The sequence below is a fragment of the Mobula birostris genome, chromosome 12 (assembly GCF_030028105.1).
Source record: "Mobula birostris isolate sMobBir1 chromosome 12, sMobBir1.hap1, whole genome shotgun sequence".
Taxonomy (NCBI): Eukaryota; Metazoa; Chordata; class Chondrichthyes; order Myliobatiformes; family Myliobatidae; genus Mobula; species Mobula birostris.
The window spans coordinates 40,351,410-40,375,978 of NC_092381.1; the positions used below are offsets into that span (position 1 = coordinate 40,351,410).

At 40.2% G+C, this 24,569-nt stretch overlaps 1 protein-coding gene across 2 annotated transcripts in view; it reads left to right on the plus strand.

Moving 5' to 3' along the window:
- LOC140206310 (ERI1 exoribonuclease 3-like) overlaps positions 1–24,569 on the plus strand; it is a 359,410-nt gene that overhangs the window by 45,935 nt on the left and 288,906 nt on the right. For both annotated transcript variants that reach the window (XM_072274643.1, XM_072274644.1), the window contains exons 3-4: positions 12,021–12,137; positions 23,372–23,431. In XM_072274643.1, coding sequence (XP_072130744.1) covers positions 12,021–12,137; positions 23,372–23,431 — 177 coding nt within the window. The remainder of the gene's footprint in view (positions 1–12,020; positions 12,138–23,371; positions 23,432–24,569) is intronic.

Here is a 24,569-nt window from a genome sequence, read left to right on the forward strand (position 1 = left end):
TGGGTGGCAGTGTGAAATGTGCAGAGGATGTTGTGATAATGCAGGATGACTTAGACAGGTTGGGTGAGTTGGCAGATGCAGTTTAATGTGGATAAATGTGAGGTTATCCACTTTGGTAGCAAGAACAGGAAGGCAGATTACTATTTGAATGGTGTCAAGTTAGGAAAAGGGGAAGTACAACAAGTTTTAGATGTCCTTGTTCATCAGTCACTGACAGTAAGCAAGCAGGTACAGCAGGCAATGAAGAAAGCTAATGGTATATTGACCTTCATAACAAAGAGAGTTGAGTATAGGAGCAAAGAGGTCCTTCTGCAGTTGTACAGTGCCCTAGTGAGACCACACCTGGAGTATTGTGTACAGTTTTGGTCTCCAAATTTGAGGAAGGTCATTCTTGCTATTGAGGGAGTGCAGTGTAGGTTCACAAGATTAATTCCCAGGATGGTGGGACTGTCATATGTTGAAAGATTGGAGCGACTGGGCTTGTAAACACTGGAATTTAGAAGGATGAGAGGAGATCTGATTGAAACATATAAGATTATTAAGGGATTGGACATGCTAGAGGCAGGAAACATGTTTCCTATGTTGGGGGAGTCCAGAACCAGAGGCCACAATTTGAGAGTAAGGGGTAGGCCATTTAGAATGGAGTTGAGGAAAAACCTTTTCACCCAGAGAGTTGTGGATCTGTGGAATGCTCTGCCTCAGAAGGCAGTGGAGGCCAATTCTCTGGATGCTTTCAAGAAAGAGTTAGATAGAGCTCTTCATGATAGCGGAGTCAAGGGATGGGGGAGAAGGCAGGAATGGGGTACTGATTGTGGATGATCAGCCATGATCACAGTGAATGGTGGTGCTGGCTCGAAGGGCCGAATGACCTACTCCTGCATCTATTGTCTATTGCCTTCAGCTGCCTCAGAGATTTCCAAGGCATTTCTGCTGGTGTGGACATGATGAGTTACTTTCTGTATGTAGCCGTTCTATGATTCAGAAATATACTACCTGAGATCTGCTCACTGGTTAAAGCCTGATACTTGCAGGAAATCTGTCAGATACAAAGCCACAAGAGATCGTGACACCATGGTCCTGAAAAACATTGTCTCGTTTTTACTGTGTACTGTACCAGCAGTTATGGTCGAAATGACAATAAAAAGTGACTTGACTTGACTTGATTCTGCAGATGCTGGAAATCCAGAGCAACATAGAAAGTGCTGAGGAACTCAGCAGGTCAAGCAGCAGCATCAGTGGAAATGAATAAACAGTCGATGTTTTGGGTCACGACCCTTTATCGTGACTGGAAAGGAAGGGGAAGATGCCAGGATAAGAAGGTGGGGGGGAGAGGAAGGAGGAGGAGGACAAGCTTGAAGGTGAAGCCAGGTGGGTGGGGAGGGGGGATGAAATTAGAAGCTGGGAAGTGATAGCTGGAAAAGACTGGAGAAGAAAGAATCTAATGGGAGAGGAGAGTGGACCTTGGGAGAAAGGGAAGGAGGAGGGGAACCGGGGAGGGGACAGGCAGGTGAGCAATTGAAAAAGAGGGAGGGGCAAGGAGGAAAAAAATCACTGGAAGTTGGAGAAATTGATGTTTATGCCATCAAGTTGGGGGGCTACCTAGACAGAGTATGAAGTGTTGCTCTTCCAACCTGAGAGTGGCCTCAATGTGGCAGATAAGAAGACCATGAGCTGACTTATCGGAATGGGAATAGGGATAGGAATTAAAATGATTGACCATTGGGAAACCTTTCTTTTTGTAAATGAAGTGTTGCTTCAGCTGGAAGGACTGTTTGGAGCCCTGATTGGAGGAAGGTGAATGGGCAGGTGTAGCATTTCTGCTGCTTGCCACCTATCAGATGTTGGATTAGGGCTAGATATCTCCATGCTGTAGAAGTTTGGGTGGGCAAGTATTGAGGTAGACTATGGATCTGATCTGGTATACTTTAACCAAAAGTACTATTAGGTACAAATGATGACTCTGAGTAATGTCATAACTCATTAAGAGAAGGTCACTTATAAGATACCCCTTTGATATGAGTGACCATCACTGTTGTGGGTAGATTTACAATGTGAACTAGATGTCATTATATATTGCTGTTAATTTTATAAATAAATTTTGTTTCTTAAGTTTTACATACACTTGGACCCAAATAGAGATTTGAAAGGATATTATTTCTCTTCTTTTCTCTCCTCCAATATTATCTTTACTAGATCATTGACTTCTGTAGCAAATTATGTCTTTGTCAACCATTAACTACACATCTATGTCAATCCCTCCTTCTGTGCCTTAGCATTTCAGATGTTCATTGAGATATTGTTTTAAAAAGATCTGCAGTGCAAGTAGATGGCAGTTTTATATTTTTGAAATGGCAGCACTCCAGTATAGTGGTTCTGAATATCTTATTTTTTAAAAATAATTGTTCCCAATCTTATTTACAGCTTTGTGATTTTTAAAATATATTTCAGGTCTTTGTAATTCGATTTGATTACAATCTCTTAATTAATCCATTTTATTTCAATTGTTACTGAGGTTCCTTAGTTTGGATACAACTTATTTATTGATAGTGTATTCCTAACCATTCCTCGCTAAGGTATTGAACTGATATGGATTTGATCAGTGCCTTTGTGCCTTGGGAATGAACTGGTATGAAAGGCACAAAGTGGTGACCGTCTTTAGGGAAAATATAGCATTTCATGAATCATATTAATTTATATAAAATTAATTTCATTTTAATTTGCCTAGACCTCCCATGTTCCTTTTCTTCTTTTGTGTAGATCCTTGTAAATAACAATTTTTTCATGACCAAACATTGTTAATTGGGCTATTAACCATTAACTTATCAGTAGTTATTTGCTCCTTGGCTAGAATATACAGTATTTTTCTGTCTACTCTTCAAATATGAAGGTCAGACTAGTTGCATTTTTTGTGTATGCCAGAGAGACCACAAAGGTTCCAAGTTCAATTTCTGTTTTTCAGTCCATGGCAATTGACCTCAGTATCTCTTACGTAAATTGTGTTTTGCTGATGCTATACAATTTTTATTCAAAATGAATATTTAAAAAAAAACCTTAGTTTCAGCTGTGATACCAAGACACATCTTTTGCAAGCTGACCCATAGGGAAGTGGGTCATTGCTTTTAAAGAGATCTCTCCATGACAACAAGGGTATCCCAGAGGAGGCCACCTTCTCCTTGACAGAAGGACTCAGCTGATTGTGATTAGTGACAGCCAGCAGGCTCAGGTTGAGGGGTCTTTGAGCTGCAGTTAGCAGTTCACAGATACCTTGATCTTTACAGAGGCTTGCCATTACTAAATTTTTAATATAAAACTTCCATGGTCACTGTTTTTACATATAAAAGCAGTGGCAAGGATTGTGGGGGAGCCTCTTATTCGTGCACAGTTCACTACTTGCAGCAAAAAAACATACTTGGTTTTGATAATCATTATTTACAAAAATCATAAATTGCACCATTGAATTCATTTTTTATCAAATAACTAGAGTGGGATAGATTGACGATGTCATTGCCTGAGGAAATATGATGTGGAACTGAAGTCTGCATTGTGGTGAATTATAGTAGGAAGTGCCCTGTCCAGTTCCAGATAGGTAGGACTTTACAGCAAAGTGCATAAATACTATAAAGCAACTCTATGATTCTTTATAATCTACTAAGGAACAATTATGTTCAATTGTAGGCAAATGTAAGGGTCTTTTGAATCCACAGTGCTAAGAAATGGACTGTTGGAATGAATGAACGTAGCAGAGACCAGGTCAACATTAAGGAAGAGTTTATATGGGTAGTTGTTGTTAGGAGGAACATGGGGTTAACACTTCTACCTTTTAGGAGCATAAACGTCAGTGTAAACTATTGGGCCATGCAATCTCTTCCTATATTGTAGATTCCATATCTCATGTATGTAGCAGATGACAGAACAATATATAGGGATGGGAAAAATTAAAATAAGTTAATAACCAGTTAAACTGTAAGGCCCTCACATTTCCCATTCTATTATTCTAATCGCAATAGCTAGGAATGTGAATAGACCTTAAGCTAAGGGGGAGGGGGGGTGGAATTGGTGGATTCAGCAGCTTGGAAATGTATGGATGAAGTAAAAGGGAAGGAATACAAGAGAAGTTATTGAAGTCTCCAGAATAAAGAATAAGACAAGCTTAGAAAGGGATAAAAAATTTAACTTCAGGCGACATGGAAACAAAATTGAAAGGACTGAATACAGGACTGAAGCTGTTACATTTGAATACATACAGTATACAAAATAAGTTACATGATCTTGTAGCACAGTTAGAAATTGGCAGGTTTGATGTTGTGGGCGTTGCTGAGTTGTGGTGGAAAGAAGATCACAGCTGGGAGTTTAACATCCATGGATACACATCATATTGTAAGGACAGACAGTTGTTGGGGTGGATTTGTTGATTTAAAAAAAATGAAATCAAGTCCTTAGAAAGAAGTAACACAGGATTGGAAGAAATCCTTATGGGTAGTGTTAAGAAACTGCAAGAGTAAAAAGACCCTGATGGGAGTTATATTTCCAGTCCTCCGAGCAGGACGTGGAGTACAAATTACAATAGGAGATAGAAAAGGTAAATCAAAAGGGCAATGTTACAATGGTCATGGGGGATTTCAATGTGTGGATAGATTAGGAAGATCTGGTTGGTGCTGGATCTCAAGGAATTGAACTTGTAGAATTCCTACAAGATACTTTTTTAGAGTAGCTTGTGGTGACTCTACTAGGGAAAAGGCAATTCTGGATTGGGTGTTATGTAATGGACCAGATTTGATTTGGGAACTTAAGGTAAAGGAACCTATTAGGAAGGCAGTAATCATAATATGATAGCATTCACTCTGCAGTTTGAGATGGAGAAGCTAAAATCAGATATATTGCTATTACGTCTGCAAAAGCCTGAGAGAGGAGTTGGCCACTGTTGATTTGGAGGCGACACTAACAGTGATGACAGTAGAATAGCACTGGCTGGAGTTTCTGGAAGTAATTCAGAAGATGCAGGATCAGTTCATCCCAAAGAAGAAGCAGCATCCTAAAGGAAGGATGAGACAGCCATGGATGACAGGGGAAGTCAAAGACAGCATAAAAGCAAAACAGAGGGCATGCAATATAGCAAACTAGAGCATTGGGAGGCTTTTGAAAACCAGTAGAAGGCAACTAAAATAGCAATAAGGAGAGAAAAGATTAGATATGAAGGTAAGCTAGCTATTAATATCAAAGAGGATACCAAAAGTTTTTTCAGATCTATAGAATAAAATGGAGATAAAGAGTGGACATCGGCCTGCTGGAATATGATGCTGGAGTGGTAGTAATGGAAAAAAAAATGGCAGATGAAATGAATAAGTATTTTGCATCAGTCTTCACTGTGGAAGACACCAGCAATATGCCAGAAATTTTGAGAATGTTGGCAGAAGTGAGTGTAGTTGCTATTACTAAGGAGAAGGTGCTGAGTAAGTTGCTAATTTGAAGGTAGAGGACTGGAAAATTCCAAAATATATCTCTACACTTTAAGAAGAGATAGGCAGAAAAGACAGGAAATTATAGGACAATTAGTCTGACTTCAGTGATTGGCAAGATGTTGGAGTCCATTATTAAAGATAGGGTTTTGGGTACATGGGGGCACACAGTAAAATAGGCCAAAGTCAGCAAAGGTAGGTAGAGGGACTGGTGGGGTTGTAGAAGCACAGGAGGACTTGGACAGGTTAGGAGAATGAGCAAAGAAGTGGCAGATGGAATACAGTGTAGAGAAGTGCGTGGTCATGCACTTTGGTAGAAGAAATAAAAGCATAGACTATTTCTAAACAGGAGCAAATTCAGAAATCGGAGGTTCAATGGGACTTGGGAGTCCTTGTGCAGAATTCCCTAAAATTAACTTAGGAGGACAAGAATATTAAAGGAAGGATATAATGCTAAGGCTTTATAGGTATTGGTCAGACTATATTTGGAGTACTGTGAGCAGCTTTGGGCCTCATATCCAAGAGTGCACATGTTAGCAATGGAGAGGGTACAGAGGACATTTACAAGAATCATCCTGGGAATGAAAGAGTTAATGTGCCAGAAGCATTTGATAACTCTGGGCCTGTACTCGCTGGAGTTAGATGAATAAGTGGGAATCTCATTGATACCTACCAAATATTGAAAGGCCGAGATAGATTGGACAAAGAGAGGATATTTCCAATAGGGGCAAGAGTCCAGGACCAAGGACACAGCCTCAGAATAGAAGGATGTCCCTTTAGAACAGCGATGACGAGGAGAGTCTTCAGCCAGGGGCTGGTGAATCTGTGGAATTCATCGCCACAGATGGCTGTGGAGAGTAAATTGTTGGATATATTTGAGGCTTGATAGGGGTTGACAGGTTCTTGGTTAATAAAGATGCCAAGGGTTACGGGAAGATGGCAGGGAATGGGGTTGAGAGGGAAAATAATTCAGCTATGATTGAATGGCAGAGCAGACTCAATGGGCCAAATGGCCTAAATCTGCTGCTATGTCTTACTATTTTATTCCCTCTTTACAACTGAAAAAAATATGCTGCTTGTACAATTACATGTGCAACAAAATTAATCTACGTAATGGATTAATTCAAAGGCAAATGGGGAAAGTTGCATACGTATCGTCATTACAGAGAATGAGAGCGTGATGAACATAGAACAGTACAGGCTCTTCTGCCCATGATGTTGTGCTGACCTTTAAACAACTCCAAGATCAATCTAACACTTCACTCCAGTCTTTTTTTCATCCATGTCTCTTAAATGTCCCTGAAGTATTTGCCTCTATCACCACCCTAGGCAGTGTATTTCGTGCACTTAACCTTCGCTGCGTAAAGAAAACAAAGAGGTAAAGGAAAGTGAATGGATAGACTACAGGAGTGAGAAGCTGAAGGAAACAAGATCTGGGAAGAGGTATATTGGAGTATGGGGGACAATCAGATTCCACAACTTACCACTAGAAGTTTGGCCTTTAAACCCTGTTTGTTTCCACAAATAAAAAACTACCTCCCATGAATGAAAAGACAGAGAAAATACATTGATGACATGATGGGATAATGCCAGTCATTCCTACTTCATTTCTGTGAGCTCTTCTGTTAGGTTTTGTCCCTCCTCTAATCCCAATTGCTACAACACACTCTCCTTCTACACCCTGGCCTTTCCTAATTGCTATTTTCTTCTCTCTACTTACTTGTTGAGCCCACACAAGGGGACAATTAGATAACCAATTTTGTCTGATTAATTTAGTTATTCCTGTCTCCAGTCTCTCATTAGCCAACCTCCCAAACATGAGGCAGCCTACAGAGAGAAGTCATTACCCTGACACAGTGGTGCCAAGAAAACAATTTCTCTCTCAATGTTGCAAAAACAAAGGAGCTGGTTGTGGACTACAGGAGGAATGGAGACAGGCTAGCCCCTATTGACATCAATGAATCAGGGGTTGAGAGGGTGAACAGTTTTAAGTTCCTTGGCATAAACATCACCGAGGATCTTGCATGGTCAGTACATACTGGCTGTGTGGTGAAAAAGGCATAACAGCGCTTCTTTCACCTCAGATGGTTGAAGAAGTTTGATATGGGCCCTCAAATCCTAAGAACTTTCTATAGGGGCACAACTGAGAGCATCCAGATTGGCTGCACCACTGCCTGGTATGGGAACTGAACTTCCCTCAATCATAGGTCTCTGCAGAGAGCGGTGTGGACAGCCCAGTGCATCTGTAGATGTGAACTTCCCACTATTCAGGACATTTACAAAGACAGGTATGTTAAAAGGGCCTGAAGGATCGTTGGGGATCTAAGTCACCCCAACCACAAACTGTTCCAGCTGCTACCATCTGGGAAACGGTACTGCAGCATAAAAGCCAGGACCAACAGGTTCAGGGACAGCTTCTTCCACCAGGGCTTCAGACTGCTTAATTCGTGCTGACACAACTGTATTTCTGTATTATATTGACTGTCCTGTTGTACATACTATTTATTATAAATTACCATAAATTGCATATTGCACATTTAGACGGAGATGTAAAGATTTTTACTCCTCATGTATATGAAGGATGTAAGTAATAAAGTCAATTCCAGGCTTCCTCCATGGTATCCACGTAGGATACCATAGAGGAAGTGTGGGTGCAGAGCAGGGTTACAAGTGCGTTTAAGGAAACAGGGTTTTGAACTCCCTGTACCGACTATCTTGCTGGCAAATGTGCCGTCTCTGGTGAATAAGATCGATGATCTTGGAGCTAGGGTGCTGAATCAGAGGCACATTAGGACCACGTGTGTCATTTGTTTCATGGAATCCTGGTTAACCCCTTCCATACCAGATGCAGCCATTCAGATCGACGGGTTTACTACACACCGTCGGGATGGATCTATAGAGTCTCTCAAAAGCAGAGGATGAAGAGTATGCCCCATGATCAACTCTTCTTGATGCACAAATATAACAGCACTGTCCCAATTCTGCTCAGCAGACCTGGAATATCTAGCAGTTAAGTGCTGACCTTTTTACCTACCACGGGAGTTTTCCGGGGTCATTTTGGTAGCAGTGTACATTTCATCTCAGGCCAATGTCAATCAGGCTTTAGATGATCTGAGCAATGGGATCAACATGTACGAACAGCACACCCTAACACCTTCACCATCATTTTGGGTGATTTTAACCAGGCCAGTCTGAAAAATCACTAAGTAATTACCATCAACAGATCACTTGCAATACCAGAGGAAACAACACACTGGACTGTTGCTACACTACCATCAAGAATGCCTACCATGCTACTCCACGCCCTCACTTCGGGAAGTCTGATCACCTGGCTGTACTTCTACTCCCTGAGTACAGGCAGAGACTGAAGACTGCAGCACCAAGTAGTGAGGACCAAGAAGGTATGGACAAGGGAAGCACAGGAGTGTCTACAGGACTGCTTTGAATCGGTGGACTGGACTGTATTCAAGGATTCATCTTCAAACTTAGATGAGTATGCTGCAGTTGTTACCGACTTCATTAAAACCTGTGTGGATGAGTGTGTGCTCAGAAAGACTTTACTGTACCTCCCCAAACCACAAGCCGTAGATGAACCAAGAGGTACGTCGTCTGCTGAGGCTAGATCTGTTGCATTCAAGTCTGGCGACCCAGGCCTGTACCAGAAAACCAGGTATAATTTGCGGGGAGGGGGGCTATTTCAAGGGCAAAGAGACAATTTTCGAATGAGGTTGGAGGCGAGATCGGTTGCACGGCAACTCTGGCAGGGTCTGCAAGACATTACTTCCTACAAAGCGAAACCCAATAGCATGAATGGCAGCGATGCTTCACTACCAGATGAACTCAACGCCTTCTATGCTACTTTGAAAGGGAGAACACAACAACAACTGTGAAGATCCCTACTGCACCTGATGATCCTGTGACCTCTGTCTCAGAGGCCAATATTGGGCTGTCTTTAAAGAGAGTGAACCCTTGCAAGGTGGAAGGTCCAGATGGAGTATCTGGTAAGGCTCTGAAAACCTTTGCCAACCAACTAGCGGGAATATTCAAGGACATTTTTAACCTGTCACTGCAATGGGCAAAAATTCCCACTTCAAAAAGGCAACCATTATACCAGTGCCTAAGAAGAATGGCGCGTGGCCAAGTGGTTAAGGGGTTCGTCTAGTGATCGGAAGGTCGCTAGCTCGAGCCTTGGCTGAGGCAGTGTGTTGCGTCCTTGAGCAAGGCAGTTAACCACACATTGCTCTGCGACGACACTGGTGCCAAGCTGTATGGGTCCTAATGCCCTTTCCTTGGACAACATCGGTGGCGTGGAGAGGGGAGACTTGCAGCATGGGCAACTTTGCCCAGGCCTGCGCCCTGGAAACCTTCCAAGGCGCAAATCCATGGTCTCATAATCTCAAGCATAATGTGAGGTGACTTAATGTCTATCGCCCGGTAGCACTCACATCGACAGTGATGAAATGCTTTGAAAGGTTGGTCATGTCTAGACTGAACTTCTGCCTCAGCAAGGACCTGGACCCATTGCAATTTGCCTATTGCCACAATAGGTCAACGGCAGATGCAATCTCAATGGCTCTTCACACGCCTTTAGACCACCTGGACAACACAAACACCTATGTCAGGATGCTGTTCATCGACTATAGCTCAGCATTTAATACCATTATTCCCACAATCCTGATTGAGATGTTGCAGAACCTGGGCCTCTGTACCTCCCTCTGAGATTCCTTTCCTTGCGAACTTACTCAGCAAATCTATAGAATATTAACTATAAACAGGATCAATGAAAGATCAGGTAGAAGACAGCATACTGTGAAGATGCAAATATAAATAAGTAGCAATAAATAACGAGAGCATCAAATAACAAGATAAGGAGTCCTTATAGTGAGATCATTGGTTGTGGGAACATCTCAATTGATGAGTGTAGTTATCCTCTGTTCAACAGCTTGATGATTGAGGGGTAGTAACTGTTCCTGAACCTGGTGTTGTGAGTCCTGAGACTCTTGTACCTTCTTCCTGATGGTAACAGTGAGAAGAGAGTATGTCCTAGGTGGTGAGAGACACTGATGATAGATGCTGCTTTCCTACATTAGCGTTTCATGTAGATGTGCTCAATGTTTGGGAGGGCTTTACCTGTAACGTACTGGGTTGAGTCCATTACCTTTAATAAGATTTCTATTCAAAGGCATTGGTGTTCTCATACCAGGCAGTTATGTAGCCAGTCAATACACTTCCCACTACACATTTACAGAAGTTTGTCAAAGTTTTTGATGTCATGCAGAATCTCTGCAGATTTCTAAGGAAGTAGAGGTGCTGTCATGCTTTCTTTGCAATTACGTTTATATGATAGGGCCATGACAAGTCCCCTGAGAGAGAGACACCCAGAGATTTAAAGTTACTGATCCTCTGCACCTCTGATTCTCTGATGAAGACTGGCTCATGGATCTCTGGCTTCCCTTTCCTGAAGTCTACAATTTTTTCTTTGGCCTTGCTGACATTGAATTAGAGGTTGTTGTTATGACACCACGCAGCCAAATGTTTAATCTCATTCCTGGATGCTGATATATCACCACTTTTGATACAGCTCACAACAGTGGTATTATCGGCAAACTTAAATATGGTGTTGGAGGTGTACTTAGCCACACAGTCATAGGTGTAAAGTGAGAAGTGCAGGGGGCTAAGTACACAGCCTTGTGGTGCACTTGTGCTGCTGGAGATTGTAGGGGAAATGCTTTTGCCAATCCGAACTGGCTGGAGTCTGCAAGTGAAGAAATCTGGGATCCAATTGTACAAGGGGGTATTGAGGCCCAGGTTTTGGAGTTTACTGATTAGTTTTCAGGGGATGATGGTATTAAATTATATCAGAAATCATGATTGTTACCCTTTCCTCAGCCATATGGTACTCTAGGGTGTAAATATTGCGAGATTTACCTCATTATTGCTGTTTCCTTTTTAAAAATCTTTTATTGAGTTAATAATGGCATGGTAGTGTGGGAATCAATTTCTATTGCTTTCTGGAAGGAGTTTGTATATCCTCCCTGCGACAGGGTTTCCTCTGGGTTCTCTGTGGTCCTCTCACATTCCAAAAACATATAGCTTAATATAAGTTGTGGACATGCTATGTTGTCACTGGAAACGTGGCAACACTTTGGGCTTCCACCAGCACATCCTCTGTCTAGCTTGCTCATTGATGCAAATGTGTGTTTCACTGTGTGTTTTGATAATTCAATGTACGTATGTCAAATAATACAAATTTTTAATCTTTAATCATTAAGTTCCTACTCTTGGACATTTTTAATTTTCTGTGCATTGCTGGAACCTTATGAACTGGAGAATTACCAGCAATACTGCAGCTTTATCAGAGCCTCTCACATCTTAACCAAATGCTTTGCAATATTCTAAAGAATGTAAAAAAAGTTAAACATGATTTCTTCATAGTAGAATAATCATAATTATCATGGTAGTAGGACCTATGTACATAACACTAATAAAAATGTTATTTTTGTACGATTGTGAGAGAAGAAAATCATCTTATTTACATATCACTTCTTTCCTTCTCCACTCCAGGAAATTATTGAATTCCCAATCCTCAAGTTACATGGTAGGACACTGGAAATTGAATCTACCTTTCATACATATGTTCAACCAATTGTCCATCCAAAGCTGACATCTTTTTGTACGAAGGTATGGAGAAAATACCAGGTGTTTTTATCAATCTTGCATGCGTTTTATCCAGATTAATGTAAAATATATACTAAAATATATTTTTAAAACTATTTTAATTTTCATTTAGCTTAGTACTTGTCAAATATTGCATTTGATGACTACATTCAGTTGATTTATGGATATTTATTTTCTCTAATTTAATTTGGGGTTGAGGAGGTCAACCATATTTCACATTTAAGTGAAATATTCCAAATGGAAGTTGAATGGTGAGAAACTGCCCATAACTACGACATACATTATAGGGTGTTGGCCGAGATAATTCAAATGATCTTAAGTGATGGTTTAGAGATCTCTGGTTGCAACGTGTTAATTGCTGTAATAACTCTTTAGAATAAAATATTTGATTCATCTTGCTGGATTTTTAGTTTGGCTGTTTGATCAGTTGATATGTATGAATCAATGGATCTTTGCTCCTCTAGAGACTGTTGTTAAGTTGATAAATAATCAGTAAGGTTAGCCTGAGAACTGATGAACTATCCCCTAGGGAGTTTACTAGCGATACAGTGAACCAAAATGCAGGTCCTTCCTTACCAAAAATCATTCTAGTAGTTAAATCCTAAACAACATGACAAATGAGTTTGAATTTTATTCTGGGCAAAGTCTGTTCAAAAGTTCATCTTATTGTTAAAGTATGCATGTACAGTACAACTCTGATATTTCTCTTCTCCAGATAGCCATGATATATAGAAAGACCATGCATCAAACCCACCCCCTGCGACAATGAAAAAGAAACAAAACTCACAACCCCCAAAAAACCCCACCCCTCCCCCACAGATAAAAACAATGACACTAACATCAAATCCAAAACCTCTCCCCCGCAGGGAAAAAAAACAGTGACAGTAGTAATAAATTACCACCCCTTCCCCTCGCAGAAAAAAAACCTTGACAATAACAATCACCGACCCCCCTCTCTCACAAAAAAAAGTGGCCTTAGCATCAAAACCCCAGATTCCTCCCCATACACACACAAAGAACTAACAGATCACCCACCCACCAATTGACCAGAAGAAAGTAAATGCCAAAAAAATGGAGACCAATATGAAGTACATTACAATCACATAAATCTCAGAACATCGAACAGTCCTTCCTTGACTCAGAACTCACACCTGGTCTGAATTGTGGCCTCCGTTGAGAGTGATCAGTGACCCTCCGGCCTCTGCTGGGAGCGATCGCTGACCTCTTCTGCGTTCAGCTAATGATACTTGAAATTACATAAGTTAGGTTTCAGTTCATTTCTGACCAAATATGTAACAGCGACCTTAACATATTTAAGCCAAGGTAATTTGGCAGCATAACAGAATGTATCTTTATTACTTTTGTATATAAGAATGGTGATGGTGTAATTTTATTAGTACAGATGAAAGTAAAGTAAGCACTAACCATAAATGTTTTTAGTAATTCCTGTACTATTAATTAACCCAACTTAAAATAGCTGAATATTATTTTATGTGACATTTAGTGTAGTTTTTATCATTTACATATTTTTGGATATGAAGGTAATTATGAACTTATTTTACTGTTACCAAAGTAATTAGTGGAACCTTTCAATTTCAGGTAATGAAAATGGCTTGTGGATGTTATTTCATTTGAAAGAATTAAACCTTAGAGCAGTATTAAAAATTGCTAAACATAAAGCACAAGTGGGATTTGGGTAAATCCCCGTGTTTTAAATGACTTGGTTTGTTTCACTAGTTTGGACATTGGGCTGAAATGTGAAGGTGAAAAACTAGCATCAGGAAAACATCCATTAAATGTTCTTGAATAATTGTAAGTTTATATAATTGTCACTTTGTTTATGATGGAACTTACTATTATTTTACACTTCAGAAAAATATTCTATAGTGATATTTTAATTCCAGTTAAGGTTTAATAAAGCTATGCAGACTATTTTTTGCAATAATTTTGCAAGGTGTGTAAAAAGGGCCCAAAGGATCACTGGGGACCCAAGTCACCCCAACCACAAACTGTTCCAGCTGCTACCATCCAGGAAACGGTACCGCAGCATAAAAGCCAGGACCAGCAGGCTCCGGGACAGCTTCTTCCACCAGGCCATCAGACTGCTTAATTCATGCTGACACAACTGTATTTCTATATTATATTGACTATCCTGTTGTACATAATACTATTTATTATAAATTACTATATGTTGTACATTGTACATTTAGCCAGAGACGTAGCGTAAAGATTTTTACTCCTCATGTATATGAAAAATGTAAGTAATAAAGACAATGCAATTTTTCTCTTGATATTCTGATATCTTCTGAAGCAGCCCCTTCAGATTGAAGATGATTTTCTTCCACTTGAATTTTGTGAGTTCTGAGTGGTTGAAATGGCCAATATTGCATCCACAGACTTTGCCATAGGTGAGCAGATGGGTAGTACGATTGGTGATGCACCCCTACTACCATTTATGCTGGAAGGCTTCTTCTCCATTTAGAACCATAGAACCATAGAAACTACAGCACAGAAACAGGCCCTTTGGCCCTTCTTGGCTGTGCCGAACCATTTTCTGCCTAGTCCCACTGACCTGCACACGGACCATATCCCTCCATACACCTCCCATCCATGTATCTGTCCAATTTATTCTTAAATGTTAAAAAAGAACCCGCATTTACCACCTCGTCTGGCAGCTCATTCCATACTCCCACCACTCTCTGTGTGAAGAAGCCCCCGCTAATGTTCCCTTTAAACTTTTCCCCCCTCACCCTTAACCCATGTCCTCTGGTTTTTTTCTCCCCTTGCCTCAGTGGAAAAAGCCTGCTTGCATTCACTCTATCTATACCCATCATAATTTTATATACCTCTATCAAATCTCCCCTCATTCTTCTATGCTCCAGGGAATACAGTCCTAACCTATTCAACCTTTCTCTGTAACTGAGTTTCTCAAGTCCCGGCAACATCCTTGTAAACCTTCTCTGCACTCTTTCAACCTCATTAATATCCTTCCTGTAATTTGGTGATCAAAACTGAACGCAATACTCCAGATTCGGCCTCACCAATGCCTTATACAACCTCATCATAACATTCCAGCTCTTATACTCAATACTTTGATTAATAAAGGCCAATGTACCAAAAGCTCTCTTTACGACCCTATCTACCTGTGACGACGCTTTTACAGAATTTTGTATCTGTATTCCCAGATCCCTCTGTTCCACTGCACTCCTCAGTGCCTTACCATTAACCCTGTTATGTTCTACGTTGGTTTGTCCTTCCAACGTGCAATACCTCACACTTGTCAGTATTAAACTCCATCTGCCATTTTTCAGCCCATTTTTCCAGCTGGTCCAAGTCCCTCTGCAGGCTCTGAAAACCTTCCTCACTGTCTACTACACCTCCAATCTTTGTATCATCAGCAAACTTGCTGATCCAATTTACCACATTATCATCCAGATCATTGATATAGATGACAAATAACAATGGACCCAGCACTGATCCCTGTGGCACACCACTAGTCACAGGCCTCCACTCAGAGAAGCAATTCTCTACCACCACTCTCTGGCTTCTTCCATCGAGCCAATGTCTAATCCAATTTACCACCTCGCCATGTATACCTAGCGACTGAATTTTCCTAACTAACCTCCCATGCAGGACCTTGTCAAAGGCCTTACTGAAGTCCATGTAGACAATATCCACTGCCTTCCCTTCATCCACTTTCCTGGTAACCTCCTCGAAAAACTCCAACAGATTGGTCAAACATGACCTACCACACACAAAGCCATGTTGACTCTCCCTAATAAGCCCCTGTCTATTTGAGCAACCCTGGACCAACAAAACAATTTCTACAAGTCTGTGAAGGCGCTATGCCTTTTCATGAAAGCTTTGAAGACGTCCTTTGAAGGCGTTCGGGTGTTTCTTCTGTCCACCTGAATCTCTTTGTATGATGGAAGACAGTACAGAGTATCTGTTTAGAAAGTCTGGTGTTGGGGCTGCAAATGACCAAATGTGATCAGCATCTGGATGTTGACCTGAGAAAAGATGCTGACGTTGATTCCTTATCCTGCCTGTGGACTTGAGGAATTTTGCAGGGAACATATTGGTACCACCTCTCTAGTGTAGTTTCAGGACGACAACATCTCAGAAGCACAGAGTTTGGTGCTAGTTTTGTAGGATTGATCTTCAAACACCTTTTTCCCTCAGATTACCAAAGACTGTGCTTGTGCACAGAAAGCAATGATGAATTTTATTATGTGTCTGTATTCGTTGAGAAGTAGTCCTGAGATATGAGAAGCAGTTCTATTTTTCCCAGAGGCTCATTGTGAGCCTTTATTGGACAGAGGGGGTGGGTTGGTAAAGCGTCATATGTTGTAAAATCTAAGGCTCATTCTCTCATCTGCTTCAGTGAACAAATCATGATAACTTGGAGCTCTGCCTCTGAGTCTGTGTGTATCCATGTGTCATCTGCATTCTGCAGCTTGATGTCTGAAGTTGGGTTGTCCTTGCTTCTGGAGTAGAGGTGACACAGGTTGAATAGTTTCTCATTTGTCCTGCAGATTAGCTTCACTCCAGTGGGAAGCTTATTGATGTGAGGCACATTACAAGCAGCAGGTATACCTTTCATTTCTATGTGATAATAGAAATGGAATTTGTCTTTCATTACCTTTCATCCATCTTGTAAGCTTCTATTCTGCTGACTTTCTCTTTTACAATGGGGTGCATTCTGCAACAGAAATAGTGGTAAGGCTAACAATGTTTTGTCATATTAAAGTGTACATATAATTATGAGTTAGCAGTGAAGTAGGCTATTAGGCCCTCAGAAGTATACATTTTAATTAGATCATGGCTGATCTGATTGTTACCTCAAGTTTGCATTCCCATTTACCCCCTTTCCTCCCTTTCCTTTTCCATATTCAGTATCTCTGTCTTAAAAATATTCGAAGACTCACGGCCTTCTGGAAAAAGTATTTGGCTTCATATCTATCTTGAAGGAATGTCCCCTTATTTTTGACCTCTAGTTTTATATTCTCCCAAAAGTGATAAAGTCTTTTCTATATCCACTTTGTTAAAACCCTCAGGACCTTGTATGTTTCAATCATGTCCACTCTCTTTCTTATAAACTCCAGCAGATAAAACCATATATTTCCAGTTGAATGCGTCAGCTTCCTTCCATTATTCATTTTCCATGTTTTCTTGTAAAAATCAATAATTTCACATTTCCCACATTATATTCCACTTGCCAAATTTTAGACCACTCTACTAACATTTCAGTAGCTCTTAAGAGCTTAATTTTCTCCCTTTTTTTGCATCTTCAGCAAATTTAGCTACCATGACTTCAATGCCTTCATCCAAGTCATTTATCTAAATTGTGTAAGTTAACACCCGCACACTGATCCATGTGGCCCTTTAGTCAGTATGTTTAGTTGCTAATCTCACTTTTAAATTCAGAGTGGTTGTCTCAAAGTACACAATTATTTTTCCAATTCCTATTAAAAACAATCCTTGCCACAAATAGACAAGTTTAGTATTTAGAATCTAGGAGAGGAGCAAAAGTTGGATTATTCTCCATCTGATGTATATCTTCTGTGCCTGTGTTAACACATTAATGGCATCTTTATTAGTGCAGGAGATGGAACAGACATTCTTGCAATGCTGATTCCCATGTACCTTTTAACTTCAGGCTAGATGGAAACACGTGATTGCAGATAATGGAATCTGGATCAATGTACAAAAAGCTGGAGGAACTCAGCGGGTCAGACAGTATCTATGGAAGAAATTGGACAGTTGACTTTTCAGACTGAGATCCCTTAATTTAGACTGGCTGCCTGTTTCAGGCTGGATATCCCTCTTGCCCATTCCTTTTATCCATGGAGATTAATATTAACTCTCAAAACATCTCATCCTCATGTTTTAATTCCCTTTTGTGGCTGTGCCGTACTTGTGCTCTGAAATCTCCCCAGCTGTCTAAATCCCTAAAATTTGCCAACCTTCTCTTTGCCTTCAAGGGTGTTGCTCAACTCCCTGAGTTCCTCCAGTAGTTTGCTTTTTGATCCAGATTCCAGCATCTGCAATCTCGTGTGTATTCTAAAAATTTGTGTTCTTGTGTATCCTTTTGTACCCCTCATTGTTTCCCACATTGTCCCAGCCATAAACTATTCATGCTGTGTGCTTCAGATTTCCATCTTGAAACTCTCCAATTTTAACCTCTTCCCTTTTACAACCTGTCTACTTACCATCTGTTTGCCCAAGCTATTATTCACTACTTTTATATATTGATGGTTTAATGTCCTCTTTGTTCATCTGCATTTCTGTAAAATTCCATGAGATTGTTTTCAGCACTAAATTTGCTATTAAAGATAACCTGTTGTGTTCACATCAGAATGGAATTTGTGAATCCAGTGGTGAGCAGCCCTCTATGAGTCTCCTAGGTCCAGCTGCTAAGCTTGCCTGTTTGTTGCAAGGACTGTAGTGTTAGGAATCAGAAAATGATTTTTTTAAGATTGACGACTAAATAGTAGTTTTGTGGCTGAGTTACTTAATATAAAATATCTCAACAATTGATGCAGTAATCAGTTCTGATATGTAAACATGTTTGTTTTTCTATTTTGATAATCATGAATGCTTGGTATGCTAAAAATACCATGGCTGAATCTTTACTAGGAAAGATATATTTCTATAAAACAGGTAGACTTAATTGCATTTTGCTAAATTATAATTCTCACTAAATGCTATTGCTGTTTTTTTTTATTTAAGGCCATCGCAAAATCCTGTCATGACATTTCTAATTGGCTTCAAAGTGATGAATTTCTGCTCTGTTCTTGGGGGAGGAAAATCTGGCAGAATTTAACAGCATTTACACTTCACATTGAGGAACCTCCACGCTTTGATAGAAGTCCACTTTACTGCCTGACTGACCTTCCACCCCATTCTGATCGTTCACAACAGTGAATGTATCTCAGCACCCATCAATCAAATCACAATATCATTGTTAGGCTCATAGATTGAGACAAGGTAGTCTCAGAGTCTCGTTTTTCTAGTTCTATTCTTCTTTTCAATTATGCTGTCTTGTCTAATTCTTTAAATATGTTGTATCTCTTGTTTAATAATTTAAAAAAAGATCTACCCAGAACATGAGCAGATATGTCATTCTGAAATTAAGCATTTCTTTTATTTCGGCAATGTTTTTTATTTCCAGAAGGAAAATTTATGATTTTCTAACAAATTAAGGCCAGTGTAGAAATATTTCTGGGCAAATAAAAATCATATACAGTTATATTCAACATAGAACATTCTGTTTGTGAGCAAGCTAATTTTATAACCTCACTAAAAACAATTGTAATGCCATTTTAACTGGAGTAGTCTTTCAATCCTTATATCATAAACACAGAATATCTATTATTTCTCCTGCCATGTAGTGCTATAGAACAATTCATATTTGAGCAGGCACCAAAAAATAGTGAGTTGCTAGCATGTAGGCATCCTGCAAACCAATTACTTGCGAATTGGCTGGGTATTAAATGAACGAAGATTGTAAACGGGCAAACTTCAGTACCATTAATCATTCAAGGCAAGTTTTGTAGTTTTTTTATGATTAGCACATTCACAGGTGCTCTGTCGTTAATGAATGCCTAACTTGTGTACTGCCCATACACAAATACGAGCATGTTTGTGTGTATGTGGAGCTGGCGGGTTGGATTTGTAGCTGCTGAGGGGGTGAAGGTATCTTCTGATCGACCTTCGGCTTTCAATCCTTGGTGTCAACCCAGGGCTTGCTGATGACGATGAATGAGGAATGAATTCCACCCCTTAATTAAGTCTTTATTCAGTGGGAAAAATGAGGTCTAAAATATGGCAGAGCAAGTTGTGTCACATGTCTGCACTAACACAAAATAACGTGGTCGTTATCACATTTCACTCTGGGAAAAGTGCACTTTCAACTGCATAGCACTGAAATAAACAGAATCCAGTTTGCAGCCAGATAATGAACAATCCACAGGAGTGGAACCCTGCTGTAAGTGGGGTTGATGAAAAAAGATTTACATTCTTTCTCCTGAGTTTAATTCTATCAGTCAAGGCCCAAGAAATTTTAAGACATCGACTCAGGCCTAGGAGGCCGGCGTCGGGCACAATGAGGGACTCTCCACTTCTCCCTCTCCCTCATCAGTGTGTTCAGTTCATCTACATTAGCCGTGCCGCTGTCTCCTAGGAGTGTGTTGACCATAGTCTTGGGAGGGTGCTCAGGGTTCATCCTCCCATGCTTGGGCTCCTATACGATGACTAGGCTGGCCGGTAGCTCGGGGTGGTGTAGACAGTGCCCTGCTAGTTGTAGTCTCCTCATCTCGATTTTAGTGGTGAGCATCGGTAGGTCGTCATAGAGCTCGATGTTTGTCATGTGCTGTTGCCAACTCACGTCAAGAGCCATCCAGAGCATTCGTCTATAGCAACCACCTAGAGACTTTCGCATAGTCTTGGTGAGTGTCCACGTCTCGCATCCGTATGTGAGAATGGACTCTATAACTGCTATGAAGATCCTCTTTCTAAGCCCTCTGGTCAGGTTCGACTTCCAGAGTTCCTTCATGTCGTTCATAGCCTTCCACACCAGCGCCTTCCTATCTTTATGTCCTTCTCCGAACTCATCATTCTTGACCCGAGGTACTTGAAGTCAAAGACTTTCTTAATGGTATCATTCTTTATGGTCTTGAGAGTACCTTTGTCGCAGTTAAGCACCATGTACTCTGTCTTTTTAGCATTTAGGTGAAGTCCAACTTCATTGCACTCAATTTCCACTTTTGTCGGTAGCTGCTGTGCTTCCTCCATCTGGTCAGAGAGCAGGACTATGTCATCTGCAAAATCGAGATCTGTGAGTGTAACTGGTCTGACCCTTTAGGTTCGCCCTGGTTTTATGGTAAAACCAAGCTTGTCATGATCTTTGGTAGCTTGACGCAGAGCGTAATCAAGGACGATTATAAAGATGTAGTGTGCCAGAGTGTCTCCTTGCAGCACACCAGCTAGGAGCTCGAACACTGCTGTTTCTCCATCTGGCGATACAACTTTCGCCATGGTTTTGGTATAGCTGGACTCTGTTGTTCTCAGTAGATGGTCTGGCACCCCGTAAACTTTCAGGATCTTCAGCATTTTACCTCGGTGAATGGAGTCAAAAGCTTTGCGAAAATTGATGAAAGTAAGCACGGCTGGTAGGTTGTTCTTCTTGATTTCCTCGATGATTCTACGGAGAGCAAGTACTTGCATTACTGTTGTGTGCTTCTGCTAAAAACCATTCTGATTGAATTTTAGTTTCGGGTCAATGGCGGTGCAAGTCCTGTTCAAGATCACCCGATTGATTAGCTTTGCTAAGATGCAGGTCAAGCTGACACCGCGGTAGTTATCTGTCTTCGTGAGGGATCCAGACTTGGGGACTGGGATAATGTTTGAGCGTGACCACTGTTCTGGTTTGTCGCTTTTCATCAGTGCCACATTACGTATGTCCAGCAAGATGTCGACAGGTCGCAGTTCTTCAGGACATCTGGTGGTATCCCATCTGGTTCAGTTTTCCTGCTCTGTTTGAGTGCATATTTGGCCTTCTCCAGTTCCTCAATGGTGAATGGGCTGCCATCGATGTTGACTTGCATTAGTATCGTGGGTATGTCCTTTTCCTCTTCCGTGATCGTTGGGGGGCTTCCCAGCAGGTTCTTAAAGTAGGTAAACCACGTCTAGACAAACGATTAATTTTGAAGACTTTGGCAATGTGGCAACTAATTGCATGCAGCATGGTAACTAAACTGTTCACCTTTGAGAAAGGAATTCTTATCTTAAAATCAAAAGCATTCCTTTTACAGCAAACTTCCATTTGAATGGAGATCTATAATTGTGAGTGGTTAGGTGATTTTACCAATTACAATTTCAAATACAAAGATTTGACTCACAGACACTAAGTGTTAGATTAATTTTGTGAAATATTAGAGAAAGGAAATTGGGATCCTATATACTTTGCCTGGAGTCACTCTAGCATTTGGCTGAGTCACTCATAGATTTCACAAGATAATTCAGAAGTACTAATACGAATTAAATATATAGAATATGTCTATATTCCAGTCAATGGGTTTCAGTTAACATTATTTCTAATTGCCTGGAAATTCAACCTCATAGCTCTGTTTAGTTTAGTGCTATGCATTTGCAAGTGTGATAATGACCACATTGGACCAGGTCAACTTGTCATCGATTCTACCGTCTTGGCACTCAGGGACTTGAGCTAATGTTTTTCTTTGTGGCTCTATGTTGTTCTGAAATTGTAACCATGTGCTATTTGTGCTATGTGCTGTTGGTAAAGTGTTTTGCAACTTGGCCCCAGGGGAATGCTGTTTCATTTGGCGCTATTTGTGTTTGGTTGAATGATAATGAAACTTGAACTTGAATGCTTCTGTTTCAGAATAGCTGAGAGGCAAAATGAGTTGGAGCTTCAACACTGAAGGTGGGAGGCAGTTTTACCTCAAAAATAGGAAATCACAGGGTCCAGAATGAGAGAGTGTAACTGCTAGGCAGGTTGTGCAGGTTTTTTGGAAGCTGAGAAGGTGGTTCCACAGAACTACCTTTGTTGACAAGGAAAAGCTATAAGTGGACACCTGCAATCCAGAACAAAGCATTGTGGGTTATGTGAGAAGTATAGAGCAGAATGGAAATTTGTTGGTAATAGAGTATGTTATCATTGGAAGATAAATAACATCCTCTGTTGTCAAGAATGAGAATCTTGTAAAGTTTATTACTCATCTAGTACTAAGATAAAGAATATTTCACTGCAGATCAAGAGGAACTTGGAAAAACTGGAAGTAAGCCCTGGATTCAAATCATCCTTGAAAGTAAGCAATATTCCCATTGACTCTTGGGAATTCATGGCTCTGGAAGTAGCATTTGGATTGACACTGTCACTATCCATTCTGTGTCGGGTGCACATAGAAACTAAATGTACATGGTTGAAAGAACATCTCCCTAATTGTGTGTCTGGCCAAGTTTTTCCTGTGTTGTGTCTGGAAAAGTCTGTGGGTTACACATTGGTATAATCTGACACCTCTGAACTTAAAGAACCAAGTTGAAACAAGTGATCTTGGGTTATGAAGGGCTTCCTACAAAGAACAAAAATTTTGATTAATATATCCTTTTGTTATTTCAGATTTCTTCTGTAATAATAATAGTCATGATTATATAATGCTATACCATTGAAAGTTTACCTGTTTGTAACTGGCTTCCTTATTTTTCATCAACAGCTCACAGGCATTGAGCAGTCCATGGTAGATGGGAAACCAACATTGCCAGAGGTCCTTCAGGTGAATAAGATGACATGTGGTGCCAGATCTTGTTTTGGCATGAAAATTTGACTGTAATGTTGGCTTATTAGAGCAAGCTTCTTAACAAAATTAATGTGTTGGGCACTATTGAACCATTTGCTTTTTCACGAGACCCCATTCATTTCAATATGGTTACCAATTGATTTGGAAACCTCATTAGAAAAGACAAGGTTCAGTAATTCACTGATATTAATGTAGATTAGAATATGCAGACTAACCATTTTGTCTTGATAAGATTGTAAATCATATCAAGTATCGATTCTTTTGGCCTGAATTTTGCATTCAGTGTCCAAGTAGCAGCATTTGCTACTGACCTTGAAAAAATCTGCCTGTAAAGATCTGCTGATCTCTGGCATAACTTCGCCTTTCTTAAAGTCAATTGCTGTCAACGCCGGTTCCAGAAGATCAGCGGTATCCAACAATAATGATGTCGATAACCTGAGCCAGTCACAGTGAAGAATTTTTCAATGTACCAAATCAGGAAGTAAAAATGAAGATTTTTTTTTTAAACCAGCATTTTATAGGCTTGAATGATTATTTAAAATAAAGGTAGAAACTCAAACATTATAAAGATTAAAATAATTATTTTTATTTTAAATACTTAAGAGGGAAAAACAATCTGCCCAAGTATAGTTACTTTCTTGAAATCTGCAGGTGCATTGTTTCCTGATAATTATGCATTTGTGGAACAAAGCATACAATTTTAAAGGCTATTTTTTTTACATTGGGGTAGTTTGTAAGTATCACCCACGGTAAAGGTACTTTCTTTTCTCAGTTCAGTAATTTCTAAAGATTAAGCTAGGCAGTGTCTGAAGAAGGCAGCATCCATCACTAAGGACCTTTTTCCCCTCCATCATCAGATTTCCGAATGGTCTATGAACACTACTTTATTATTCCTTTTCTGGTCAGATTTATATATTTTGTAATTTATAATAATTTTGTGTCTTTGCACCGTGTTGTTGCTGCAAACCAAAATAATTTCTCATCATATAAGGAAGGGGTGGCCAACCTTTTACATTCCATGCGTCAATTTTTTCACGCACAAGTTCAGATGCGCCATACAACTCTTGTACCCCCACAATTCTTGTAAAAGTATGTTACTATAGAACTCGTGCGT